We start from the raw sequence: 14596 nt of genomic DNA on the forward strand, positions 1-14596 counted from the left end.
CAGAAACTCAAATTGGTCAAATTGACTGATTCAGTAACTTATCAAGTTACAGTGGTAGCACAATGAAACAGAACACCTGGTTTTAGACCACAATAATTTATTAGTATGATTTAGGGCATCCTTTTGCAATTAGTTTAAAGAATGACAGATCCAGCTCCAAGTAGTGGGCATAGGGGATGACATGATATTACAGCCCAAACCATCACCCGGGGCAACCAACCACCTTGGCAATGTAATTTAATCTTTTGAGTTTGGCTTTATTTATTTTAAGTATTAAAGAACAACCAGAAAGTAAAAATAGAACTAAAATATATATTTCTCTTTAAACATCCTTTTTGCCCATTTAAAAGAGTAGAACATATTTTTAACATTTTATGGGTATAACTTCCACCCATAAAGTTCAAGGATACATTTTCTAACCTGAACCATTATCTCTAAGGGATTAGAAAGGTTTTACTCCATCCTTGTCAATACTAATTAAGATCAAATGTGCAGAGTAACAAGGCATCCGAGTTCTCTCAATAAGCCAATTTGAGCACAGCTAAAACTTAACCTACACATCTGGTTTATGTGAAAAAACCTTATTGGTGAAACAAACATGAATTGAATTAAATTTGAGATCTATATGTCAATGTGTCAATGTTCAGTGTAATGAAAGACTTGTATCTACCAACTCAGATTATTCCCTGAAAATTCTAGGCTGGTATGGTGTTTTAAAAGTTACATTTAAAACTTAAACATATGCAACTAGCTGAATCAAGGCACAACATGTAAATTCCCCTACAAACTTCTTTATTAGTTGTTCTTCGTTGATCAGATTAATGAACTATTGTATCAGGCGCAGAAGCAAAATCTATTAAGATAAGACAGAACATATGACATTAACAAGCTTTTAAATTCTAACAAATCCTTTGCTTCTGCAGAGTTTCTTAGTAATTGCACTGCTACACAGAAGGTCCTCTTAAAGAACAATCTTCTTAGTAATCAGCAATCAGCAATCAGAGTAAAGTGTTAAAAAGTCCTGTCTAAAGCTCCATGTCATGATGTGTGGATTCTATGCTTTAGCAATCCTGATTTCTGGAAGGAAAAGTAGCTTAGACCTTTCTAAGCTAATATATTAATTGGAGTTGTTTTTTTTCCACCCAGTAACACATGCCCCCACTGACATCCAGGCACAGGTACCAATCCTGACTGTGTTGTAAGTTAGCCTGACTCCGCCTAGGCAATGTAGGTTGCATATAAAAGCACATAGAGTACAACAAGAGATCCGCAGGTGCCCTTCAGTGCGAGGCAGCTGAGAAACTAACAAGCAAGCGTAGTTAGAATAAGCAAGTTTTAAGAATTGCAGAAGAGGTAGAGGGATATCTAAACGATAAAAAGTAATTCAGAGGCATCACTCAAAAACATTTAAAACCTTACAATGGCAGAGAAATGGGGGGAAGCTGTTTTTGCAGCCAGGCGGCGAGGTGATGAAACAACACGGGAAACAGTCTTCGTTTACACCAACAGCAATAACACCAGAGGTGAGAGGGCTATCTAAAATAAAAAAAAAAGCAGTTAAAGTTTTCCTGCTTCAAGCCCTCCAATACATAAATTTCTGTATAACTGCTTTAACATGCTTTTTTTAGATCCATTTGAGGGACCCAACTACCACATTGCGCCAAGATGGGCGTACAATGCTGCAACATTATGGATGTTTTTTGTGGTTGTTGCCTCAACCTTCACTAATGGCCTGGTACTGGTAGCCACAGCCAAATTCAAGAAGCTTCGTCACCCTCTAAACTGGATCTTGGTCAACCTTGCAGTAGCTGATCTTTTAGAGACACTGTTGGCCAGCACTGTTAGTGTCTGGAATCAAGCATTCGGCTACTTCGTTCTTGGACACCCGCTGTGCATTTTTGAGGGTTTCACCGTTGCCTGCTGTGGTAAGCAGTCTTGAATAAAGATGTAAGCACTTAACAAGATACTAGCGCTAAATGAAATATTTGCAATGAATATGTTTATCTAAGTATTCTAATTTAAATTCTCTTAAATATGAATTCCTCAGGTATCACTGGTTTGTGGTCTCTGAGTGTCATATCATTTGAGAGATGGGTGGTGGTGTGCAAACCTTTTGGAAATGTAAAATTTGATGGTAAATGGGCAGGTGGTGGCATTATCTTTACTTGGGTCTGGTCTGCATTTTGGACTTCACTTCCTATCTTTGGTTGGAGCAGGTAAGTTGTAAGGTGTTTTACTTGTTGATAATAACTAATCACAGTGTGCAAACTAATATAAAACAAAACACATGAGCTCTACAATTTTCTTGTCCTACAGGTATTGGCCTCATGGCCTGAAGACCTCTTGTGGCCCAGATGTATTCAGTGGAAGTGAAGACCCTGGAGTCCAGTCTTACATGATTGCACTTATGATCACCTGCTGCATTATCCCCCTAGGCATTATTATTCTCTGCTACCTTGCTGTGTGGATGGCCATCCGTGCTGTAAGAAATTCCATTTTTATAATACAATTTAAATATATATATAGATATTTTTATAACAGCTCAGTCATCCTTGGCATATCTATCTATACCAGGTTGCAGCACAACAGAAGGAATCTGAATCAACACAAAAGGCTGAAAAGGAAGTCACCAGAATGATTTTTGTCATGATTGCTGCTTATGTATTCTGCTGGGGACCATACACGTTCTTTGCCTGCTTTGCAGCTGCTAACCCTGGTTATGCCTTTCACCCACTGGCAGCAGCCATGCCTGCATACTTTGCAAAGAGTGCCACCATCTACAATCCAATTATTTATGTCTTTATGAACCGACAGGTAACAAATGAACAGTCAATTGTGTCCACTTTCCTCTGTAACTTTGTTATATTGATTTATGTTTAATTCATGCAACTTTTATGCAAACAAATATTTTTTTCTTGCCATGTAGTTCCGTTCATGCATCATGCAGCTCTTTGGAAAGAAGGTTGATGATGGTTCCGAAGTATCTTCTACCTCCAAAACAGAAGTTTCCTCTGTGGCACCTGCATAAATATCTTCTGACGTGTGGCAAATTAAAAAGATTACAGAACATCTTGCTTTCTTCACTTTTTGTTGCAAAGTAATACTCAAATGTCTGAAATATTTAAGAATATGGTATCAAACTCCATATTGTATTAATGTATTTTGTAAAATGTCCAGAAAATTTGGTTGGAGTGAAAACGTGAACTGAAATAAATTTTATCCAGTAAGACATGTAAATCAAGCTGTATATTAAATTAGAATATTATGCATGTGGTTGAAGCAAGCCCTGATGATCATTTGTAATTGCAGTTGTACTGTGTTACTTAATATAAAAATGTATTGTTATTTTATTTGTGTGATTGTCACAACATTTTATAAGTTATGTAGGTTTGAAAATGACTAAAAACAAAACAAAAAGAGAATATACACTTTTTATGTAAAGCTGATTTATGTCTAAAATAAATATGCAGCAGATGGCTATACTAATGTGGACTGTCTGTCTGTTTTAAGTCCATTTCAGAACTATTAGGACCCTATAAACGATGGAGTAAAAAAAAAGAAAAGTATAGAAAGTTAAAGACTACTGAGCCCCAGGTCACCTACTTGAATTCTGTGTTGAACATTTTGACAGAGCTCAAACAGAGGTTAAAATTTATGGTGACCATAAATACATATATCTTAAAAAGGGTTCTGAGGACCTTGGAAGAAAAAAAAACAGCACATCACAACATCACAGATCCTCTACCATACTTAACAGTGGGGTTTAGGATATTTTCTGTATAACCAGAGGATTAAATAAATATTTTCATACCCCACTGAAAGTTAAATATGAATTGTAAGATGCTGCTCTTGGACCATAAGATAAGCAAGACACAAAATGTCCACAGTGTCAATGCAGATGTAACAGTTTAAGTAGAGAAATACTTAAACACACCTTGTATTAACAGAACAAGTGATCCACTGAAGTTTTGGGCAAAACATCAAACTTTCTTCTCTCATCACTTTCAACTTCCAGCTACATCAAAACTTCCACTGTCAATACCAGCTACATCTGTGCCATGTGAACAAGATTTTTCCAAAGCAAGGACAAGTTCTGTGCAAGAAAGGAAATCGTTGAAGTGCTAAAATTCTATAAAAATTAAACTTCAAAATTCATAATGACATATTTGATATATATGATAATGAGATATAGTCTTGTTTTTATTCTTGCAACAGATTTATTTTTTTAAAAATTTGTGTTCACTTTCACACAGGCTTATAAGGCATGAAAGTACAAGAAAAAAATGCACCTTTTCTTATCATCCAAAAGTTCTCCTCTCTGTCTCCCTGAGTCATAACATTACAACTTCACTTTGTTTTACAGGCAGCTTTCATAATAAACACATGTGAAAGTAATTAAAACATGTAGAGAGATAGTAATTGCATGTAAATGGTCTTCACAAAAAAACATAACTGAAACACTAATATTTAATATTATTTAATGATTTGCAAAATTATATTGAAAACGTTACACTGTTGTGAAGATATCTGCAATTGTTTGTGGCATTATGTTTGGGCCTAAATGTCGTTGCCTTTACACTATTTTGACCAACAGGTGTCGCTAGAATGTGGTGTTTCGACTCAGTGAATCATTCAATTCAGTGAATCACTCATGAACGGTTCAATTGATTCACTGTTTCGAAATGTTTTGTTTCTCCCATCTCTACCGATAGGTGTCAGTAATTATTTCCGTTTAAAGTCAACTTCATCAACCGGAAGAAGTATAAAAGACTTTTACTTTGAATAAGACTCTAGTTTTGTAGGAATTACACGGTATTTTGTCGCACGTGCGAGGCCATGTCCAAAGCTAGTGAGTCGTCTCCTTATATTTTTGTCTGTTTGTCACTTGTAATTTGACAAACATAATATTACAGCTAACTTTACGTTGTTTTATCCTGTTATAGAGCAAAAGCGAGCGAAAAGACTGGGGTTCTGTGTTAAAAAGGTGCGTAGTTCATGTAACTAAGCTTACTAGCCTTCAGTGTAAACATTACAGTGACATTAAAAACACCTCAGACTTGGATTTCTCCTAACACCAGTTTCTCTCATCTGTTTACATCAGTACATAAATAAACAATTAAAAAACAGGTACACAAATGATAAAATGAGGTTTTTTTTAATCTCCAGAAGATGAACCACCTAAATTTTGAACGGTTAAGATGTCTATTCGAGCCTGAGGTAGAAAGAGCTAAGGGACCGTCTACAAATTACTTCAGGTTTCGTTTTATGTGAAGTGTCATTATGGTATTATTACGCTTATGATATTCATTATAGGTCTTATTACACTTAAGGGGGAAGGAACACTGATCTGCCATCTATCCCAAGATATTACCCCTTATATATGGGTCTTGATATCAGTTCTATTGAAGTTTGGTCCATGCTAATAAACATCCCCAGCCCTTTATATATTTTGAGCAGGAATGTGTTTAAGGGTTGATGCAAACTTATTTTTGTGCTGATCTTGCTTTAGCAGCCTAGTTAAGATGTTTCGTGAGAGGCGAGATGTACATCAAGCATATGTATATGTTTTCAGCTTTTGTTGGAGTAAGCAGTGTTTAACATGCCAAATTACATTGTGTTTCCAATTATATTTTGCTGGTTGAACAGGTATAGAGTAGTTGGATGTGTGCAATCATGTTTATTGTAATCTGCCAGTCAGTACTTATATATTTACGTTTATTAAACCTGTGTAACAAACGGCAGAAGCATAATGATTGAGCACGATCTGTGCCATATTGAAAAGTGTTTCTCTCTGTACAGGCCAAAGCCTTTGAACAACTGACAAACCCAAGAGGAGGAAGAAAAAATCCTGAATTGCCTAATGGTCCTAACTTTAAAGAACACAATGAGAAACAAGCTGAACATCGAAAAAAGAGGGTAAGTGGTTAGCAATTTCAGATGTACTGATCAGATGTTTATCATGTGTCCAAAACGTTTGTGCAATATTAATATTTTTTTTTTCCCTCTTCTCAGGGTGTACCTTTTCTAAAAATCAATTCATATCAACAAAATGACCATTTCCATCAAAAGATTGCTCTCGTGACATGTTTTTGAGTATAATGTAGTACCAGTGAACCTGGATGTTGGATTGTGGTACTCCAAAACAAAATGTTATCAGTTTGCAGGTCTAAAAACATTAGTTAAAACATCACTATTTATTTAAAGCATTATGTGTTTGGACAATAGTGTCCAAACCTGAATCCTAACATACTACCCTTTCGTGATGTTTGTGGCCAAAAACCTCCACTAAAATAAACTTATATAAGTTCTAATCAGAACTACTAAAAAAGTTTTTTATATTAGTTAATTAGTGAATTTACACACAAATTTACATAAAAATACACAGAAAATGACTTATTTGTAATATTAAAAAAAGTGAATTGGATTTTTTTTTTTTTTTACCTTTTTTTGCACTCTTGGATATGTTAAAGATTACTGATAACATTGGCTTTTATGCATTGATAGTTTTTGCACAGCCTTAGATTTTATTTATTTCTCTTTCAATTTCATATCAGAGCTGTTTTTCCCCGTTGACTGCCATTATTACTACGTTTATTCGTTGCACAGCCATGACATGAAAACATTACAGTATGTATTCTTGATTTTTTATGGTTTCCTCTGCTAGGAAGAGGTAAAATTTTTACTGTTGAACAAAAAATCGGGCCATTGACCTGTTACACAGGGCTTTTTTACATGGAGTTCTATGGAGTAATCAGAGGTGTGTTCAGGCTTTCCAGCAATCCTGCTTGAAAGCCTGAATACACACACGCAAACACGCATAGTATACACTATAGTATGCTGATATCCTCCATAGAACTCAATGTAAATAGCCTGAAAATAAGCTATTTTTTGCACAGGCCTGTGCAATAGGGTAATGGTGCCACCTTATTGTCAACAGTAAAAATTATAAATGTTACCACATTAAGAAGAATGCAGAGTTTTGTCATGCAATGATTAAATGTGGTTTAATGGCAGTCAGTAGAGAAGTGAAAAGTAAATGAGGGCAAAAAAATTTAAATCTTAGAAAAAAGATAACAATGCATAAATGCTAATTTTAGTAATATTTGATATATCCAAGACTGTGATATAAGGTAAAATAAAAATATTCAGTTCACTTTTTTATATTAAAAATGTCAGTGTGACTCCGTCCAGGGTGTATCCTGCCTTGATGCCTGAGATAGGCACAGGCTCCCCGTGACCCGAGAATAGTTCGGATAAGCGGTAGAAAATTAATGAATGTCAGTGTGTGTTTATGCAAATTAGAGATATCACTAAATTGGTAATTAAATAATTAGTTTTAATTTTTTTATATTAGCAGTTTTGATTAGAAATGAGGTTGATTATCAGATTTATGGAAGAATGTTGAAAAATATTAATCTGATTTATATTTTTAGATCAAATGGATTAATGGACATTTTTGGTCTCGAAGCACACATGGGTGTAAAATTTGAACACAGAAAATTATAGACCTGGTCAAAAGTTCAAAAGACTCTTTCCAAAATACATTTTATATAAACCCCAAAAAATAATTTCTCTATCTGAAACAGAAAGATGGCCAAAAAAATTGGGAAATTATGCTACCTAATGGACAAAAGCGTCCCAAAGTGTCCAGAAGGGTTAACATTTGGTAAGAATGTAAGATGTGGCAAGAAATGAAACCACAGCAGTATAAAGATTGTGTTCTGTTTTCAGCTGGAGGAACAGCGCCAGAGGCAGCAGCAGTTCAGGGATGGTGAGCTGATGAAGAGACGGAATCTCGATGTATTCCAGAAAGACGTCCAGGAACGACAGCGAGAATTTGAACAAAGGGTTGGTGGTCATCCAGATGTACAGTAGAAGAACTATACTTTCTCATAACATTTTTACCATGTGGCTTTATTGTAAATGATAATCAATGGTTATAAATTGATTTAGATTCTTTCATCATTTTTAAATATTTAAATTGTGATTCCCAATAAAACCTAATTTTGCCAAGTAAACCACCTATGCTAAACTACGCAACACTGCTGTTATAGGATTTAAGAAATGTGGTTTTTTTTTATATATATATAGAGGTTCAGTATACAGTGTTTCCCAAAGAGGTCAAATCTACTCAAAAGCCCAAGCCCTCTCAGCCTCACAGTGGACACTGAAAGCACAAAAAAATTTGTTAATAAGATGTACATGAAAATCATTACATCTAACCCCTAAAACCACACCTTATGTTGGTTTAAAAATGTAATTCTATAATATATTTCTGTGTGCAGGAAATAGAAATGAAAAATTTGGAGAAACATGTCAGTTTTGAAAATGAGAATTCAAGGAAGATGTATTACAGAGAATTTAAAAAAGTAAGTCTACACTTTTGTCACTCTTCAGATGTATAATTCCCAGTCTGTCTGTGTGTTTATTTATTTTTGTATTTTTGTTTAGTAACGCACTATTTGTTCATTTTCAACCAGGTGATTCAAGTCTCAGACGTTATATTGGAGGTTTTGGATGCTAGAGATCCGTTAGGCTGTCGCTGTCCTCAGGTTGAGCAAGCTGTTGTTCAGAGTGGAACCTCTAAGAAAATTATTCTTGTTCTTAATAAAATTGGTAAGTGGAAACAAGAAGCAATGCGAAGTTACTGCATGTCAGGTTGAGCCAAATAGTCAAACCACAAGGTGAATTATTAAAGCAGAAACATGTTATATTAAGCTGTTTTTAACAGTGATACCTGTTTATTATTTTTTTAACTGTACATTGAAGACATTTGGGTTTGAGATTAAAAAAGGATCTTGTGCAATGGCTCATATATTTTTTTCCCTCTTCTCCGCTTCAAAATGGATTGCTTTTCCTTATAGACAGCTCTTGGGTCAGCTATTGGGACAGCTCAGCTCTTTTTAACCCTTTTAATCCTTTTTACTAACAGTTTCAGTCTTCACTGAGAGAAACAAGGGCTCAGTTTGTAGATACTGATTTCTATTGTTTAATCAAACTAACAGTGCACACCTGGGCAACAAAAGCACCCCTCTGTCACGTGTTCCAGTGTTTTTGGGTAATTGAAAAATGGGTGGGTTTAAACAGTGAATTTAACACAACACAAGTTTCAGAAGGGACTGTATGGTGTAACAAGAGCTTCTGTGTTTGTATTATATAAGATCTGGTGCCCAAGGACATTGTGGAAAAGTGGATTAAGTATCTTCGCAATGAGTTCCCCACAGTGGCCTTCAAATCTTCCACCCAACAGCAGAACAAGAATTTGGTGAGAGCCGTCATGTAATAGCATGTATTCTCATGCAGTTGGTTAGAAATAAGGACTATGTATACTATGTAATAACTACTAGTCCCATTATACATTTTTGAAGCCTGCATAAACAGACCGGATGGGTAGCAGGGTCTGTCTTTCACATGCCAATCTTAGTGTGTTATGTGCGGATCTAAGATTCATTGCCTAAATTTCTATTTAAAATGGCACATTGGTCTTTATTGATTGATTAACTAATGATTGATATTCATTGTATATAGAAACGTAGCCATGTGCCAGTGAGCCAGGCCACTCAAGAACTCCTGGGCAGCAGTGCATGTGTAGGGGCTGAATGTCTTATGAAGCTGCTCAACAACTATTGTCGTCTCCAAGACATTAAGACAACGATAACTGTAGGAGTTGTTGGTGAGTTCCTCATCATATTAGCTGAGTAAGGTGATTTTTATTGGGTAAAATTACATTTAATGACCCCTTTTTTTTTATTGTTCTAGGATTTCCTAATGTTGGAAAGAGCAGTTTGATTAACAGTTTGAAGAGAGCACGAGCTTGCACTGTAGGAGCTACCCCTGGTGTAACAAAGTAATCTATTTCTTGATACGTTGTTCTCTTGCAAATGTGGTGGTTTGTTCTTTGAATTTGTCTTAGCATATCTGTTTCTTCCAGGTGCCTACAAGAGGTGCATATAGACAAACACATCAAGATTTTGGACTGTCCTGGTATTGTCATGACCTCATCCAGCGATGCTGGTGTTATTCTTCGGAACTGTGTGAAAATCGAACAGTTAGTTGACCCAGTCCCAGCAGTTGAAATAATTTTACGCCGCTGCAGTAAAAAACAGGTGGGTAATTTTTTTTGTTTTTGTTTTTTTTACAATTTTGTTCTGATTGGGTACTCAAATTTTAGATTGCAATTAAAAACTTTCATTTTGGATTTTACGGGTATAAAAGGCTATTCCCTATTCCCTTCTACTGAGCTATGCATTTAGATACCACTCCAAATGATTTGCTTCCAAATGGGTAATTTTTTTACACAAACTACAAACTTCTGGAGTCCCTGTGAGGTCAAGTGTTATCTGGGAGACCTAGTGCTAGAGCAGAATTTGGATGATGGCATTTGTCCATGCAGTGAAATCAGGCTGTTCTTTTGGGCTACACTACCTGAGTAGCGGACTCTGTCTGGTATGTATAATACCAAGATAACTGAGCATACCTCATTGTGTAACAGCTGTTTGTGAATTTCACCAACAAAACAATCAGAGGAAAGGTGCCATTCACCTTGGGTGATTATGAAACCCAGGTAATGCACCATTGAGAGGCAGAACTAAAGCCACACGATGGAGGCTAAAGCCACACGATGGAGGCTAAAGCCACATGTGGAAGGAGGACACAGGGACCTTTGCAAAACTGTTCATGTTTTGCTGAGAGTAGAATGTGTCTGACATTGTAGAGGAGAGCGTATCCATCTGTCAGTTGGAGAAAGGACAGAGCAACATACAACGTTGAGGAAAACATAGCAGGGGAGTCGACGTATCCTTGAGTAAGTCGTGCCCAAGTGTATGGTGTTTCCAATAAAATGCAAATGATTACCAGTTCATAGGAAAAAGGCACTACATAGATAAGAATGACCTTGATATCCTGCACTTCCTCTGGTGTCCCCATCCACAGCTAGTCTCACTGTAGGCAACTCCAGGGTCAGATGTGAAGCAAATGTCTTTGAGAGGTTGTTTGGTTATTTTCACATATTACATTACAGGACTTAAGGTGTGCATGGGCAAATTCACTGACAAGCACAGATATTGTAGTTTGGTAGATTTACTGAGGTCATAATGTCAGATTTAGATAGCAATGGTCATGCTGTGATCATAGTTGATCTCTTGTAGAGTAATTCTAACATCTTAATGAATCTCTTGTTCAAAAAATGAGTTGGAGAGGGGTCTCTAGACAAAAAATCTTAGCCCGATTACTTTCAACCATCTTTTTATGCTTCTTTATCCAGGCTGTTAACCTCATGTCTTTACATGTAAGGGTTTGTTGCCCTTAATCATATGAGGTGGCCAGTCTCCCTACTTAAGGCTTTAATATCAACATTTCTGCATCTGTCCCTGCTTAATGTATGCCTGATCTTCTCTCAAGCTACATTAAATGCTTAAAAACAGAAATATGGGCAAGAAAAGCCAAAACACTGAACCTGTGTAACAGGGGAGATTATTTTATTAATTGTCAGAGTCTCTTCTAGATTATGGACCACTTTGGTGTTCCAGATTTTCATACAACTCTAGACTTTCTGGCACTGCTTGCCCATCGTCAGGGCAAGTTGAAAAAAGGGGGAATGCCTGACAGCGACCAAGCTGCTAAGAGTGTTCTTATGGATTGGACAGGGTGAGTTTTGCATTAACAAGCTATTATTTTTACAAGCTATAAATTTTAAGTGTTAACTTGTATAAAAGCTATTTTGCAAAATAATTTGAAAAGATGTTGACACAGTAACACAAACTGCCTCAGATACTTTTGCAAAAATTGTGCCTCTGAATTCATGTGACCAGGGTTTATTAAAATGTTACTTAAGTCTTTTAAATTTGTGTACAGAGGACGTATCAACTACTTCACACACCCTCCGGAAACACACACACTACCGGTGCATGTCAGCGCTCAGATTTTAACTGAGATGAGCAAGGAGTTTGACTGGGACGAGCTCGAAAAGGGAAACCAGGAGACTTTAGCTGGTAAAGAATAAATAAGAAGAAAATTATATTTTACAGCAATTTTGGCACTTTTGATTTAGTATTCCTCTAATAATTATTTAATGTAATTTATTTTAGAATGTAACTCAGGAAATGTTGAGATGGACTTTTGCATGACCACATCAGGAATGACGGATATCTGCCATGAAGAGGGACCAGAAGTAGCTTCCCAACACACTTCTGTTTGTGTGGATGCAGATGATCCAGAGGTGCATAGTTTATAAAAAAAAACCCAGTCATATTTCTAAAAGATTAAATGTACAATTTATATAACCTGCCCAGAATCTTATTTTAAAGAAACCTGTTTTACAGTGTCTTATTTAATCTCTCTTAAGGAACTACTGATTAAAATAAGCACATTTGAGCCAACTGAGTACAGTTCCAATGCAGTTTATTGTATTAATTAGTCCCTGACACAAAAATTAGTATACAAAAAGTAGTATTAGTTAGTTTCGATTTTTTTAAATATTGTCATATTTAAAAATGTCTGATTATTTATTTTCATCTATTTTTAAGTTTGGACCCATGACTGTAGATCTGAAAGCTGGAAAAATAAAATATGGTGCAGTGACTGATTCAACTGCCAAGCCTGTGGATTTGGATATTCTAGATGTTGACCCACTTCAACAAGGCCATGCACTTCTAGCTGCTAAGAAAAAAAGGAAGAGACAGCAAAAAAGAGCAGGTATTTATTCTCTCAGCCAGTTATAAGCCATGAACTTCACTTACAGAAACTCATAACGTCATGCATTTGGCAGATAAAAAGTGTATAATACAAATGAATGATTTCTAGGAACAGTTTTGTCATGTCACTTAACAATGAATCTGATCTGATGGTATTGTAAACACTTGATACTTATTTTCTTTCTGTTTTTTTCTATAGACAAACTTGCCACAAAACTCTCAGATTCTCTCGTGTCAGCCATGAATTTTGGCTTTCTGGACAGCTGAAATTGAGCAACAATAACTCACCACCAGGCACATAAACAGGAACTTCTCATTGCCAACAAACTTTTTTTTGTTGACTTTGTCTACCATTTAACGAACATCAAGCAGGATAAAAGCTGTTTAAAGAAGCTGTTTCAGACATTTGGCCTTGCTGTGATGGAGACCTTGTTTTGATCAGTTTCAAAATGTAACCAGTTAGGTTTACAATTTCATGAACCGGTAGTAAACCACTTTTTCTTGACACTCTGATTTATGGACAGACCCAAGAACAATTTTACTTTTGCATTTAAAATAAAAAATACATTTTCCACCAGCAGGTGGAACAGAAGCATAGCCAATACTCTGTAGGATAAAATAATGGGTTTAGAAAGATATGGTTTAAGCATATATATTTCAGTGATGTGCAACTGTTTATCAGCTTGGCATGTCTTGACTTGCCAATATTTTCCTGTTCTTTCTAGAACAAACATTCTAGATCCATCAAATTGTATAGGAGAATCTTATACACTCAACCTTGATATGTCACAGTTCTGGCTGAACAAAGGCAGCTCATAAAGCTGCCACTATTTTTTTTTTTACTGACGGCCTTTAAAGTGTTCCATGGTCCATGTAATCTTTTTTTTTTTTTTATATATATACCCCTATACCTGCTATGTAAGCTGTTTGCAGATGGATTTATCTGTCCCATGAAGCTGAAGATCCAACACCTGATCTTTTCTGGGCTTAAATAGAATATTAGAATTATTTCATTGACACTAATTTTCTAATGGTTCATTCTGAACACAGCCACATCCAATTACAAAAGGGTTTGCACACCTAATCAACCAGGTCATTGTAATTTTCCGAATGGTTCTGAATAGTTTTTTTCACTTACAACAACTTTGTTGTAAAATCACATTGAGACAGAGGGTCCTAAATAATTTATCTATATTCTAATCTGTTATGTATTCTGTAGGTTTAGTTTTTTGCATGCACAAAAACCTGCCATTTTCACAGGGTTGTGTAGATTTTATGTGCATGCATTTAAATGCTAATAAATATAATTCAGCTCATTTTATTTGTATTGCACTTTAAACATTGGACAAAAATTTAAGTTATCTGAGGAAAAACTCAGACGATATGAGGAAAGGACCTTGAGAGGAATCCTCAAAAGGGAACTAATCCTCATGAGGGTTGCACCTGAAGAGTGGTCATAAATAATATCCTTTCTTTAATTGCATATATTCAAATTAAATTTTGTACCCAGCAGCTTTAGAGCAACCTGATTATGAGCAAACCTCAATTTGGTTAGTTTAGAACATGGATTCTGTGCAACAACTTAAAATCATGCCAAAAGATTTGCCAGACCTAGAAACTTCTGGAATTTAAAGTTGCCTTAAAAAAAGTAATTATCAGAATACAATCTCTCAATCATACTCTATTACTATATGTGTATATATATGTATATATATATATATATGTATGTGTGTGTGTATGTGTATAAAATATATATATAAGTATATAAAGTACTATATATATATATATATATATATATATATATATATATATAGTATATAAAGTTTGTAAAACCTTTAGAAATTCCTATATTTCTACATAAATATGACCCAAAACAAAGTTTTTAAACAAGTCCTAAAAGTAAA

The 14596-nt window shown here is 35.4% G+C and overlaps 2 protein-coding genes across 2 annotated transcripts; both read left to right on the plus strand.

Annotated features, from left to right (window-relative positions):
- The first annotated feature begins 1284 nt into the window (after window positions 1-1284).
- LOC132838211 (red-sensitive opsin) lies at window positions 1285-3486 on the plus strand. Its single transcript, XM_060858419.1, has 6 exons — window positions 1285-1523; window positions 1629-1925; window positions 2048-2216; window positions 2317-2482; window positions 2575-2814; window positions 2927-3486. The coding sequence occupies exons 1-6, from the start codon at window positions 1421-1423 to the stop codon at window positions 3026-3028; spliced, it is 1077 nt and encodes a 358-aa protein (XP_060714402.1). The 5' UTR covers window positions 1285-1420; the 3' UTR covers window positions 3029-3486.
- A 1251-nt stretch (window positions 3487-4737) lies between these two features.
- Window positions 4738-14008, plus strand: gnl3l (G protein nucleolar 3 like). The gene is made up of 15 exons (XM_060858418.1): window positions 4738-4849; window positions 4944-4984; window positions 5800-5916; window positions 7732-7848; window positions 8286-8369; window positions 8481-8616; window positions 9162-9265; window positions 9529-9673; window positions 9760-9847; window positions 9932-10106; window positions 11504-11646; window positions 11854-11990; window positions 12087-12217; window positions 12525-12693; window positions 12892-14008. The coding sequence occupies exons 1-15, from the start codon at window positions 4837-4839 to the stop codon at window positions 12957-12959; spliced, it is 1668 nt and encodes a 555-aa protein (XP_060714401.1). The 5' UTR covers window positions 4738-4836; the 3' UTR covers window positions 12960-14008.
- The last annotated feature ends 588 nt before the right edge of the window (window positions 14009-14596 follow it).

Source organism: Tachysurus vachellii, chromosome 22, assembly GCF_030014155.1.
Source record: "Tachysurus vachellii isolate PV-2020 chromosome 22, HZAU_Pvac_v1, whole genome shotgun sequence".
Lineage (NCBI taxonomy): Eukaryota > Metazoa > Chordata > Actinopteri > Siluriformes > Bagridae > Tachysurus > Tachysurus vachellii.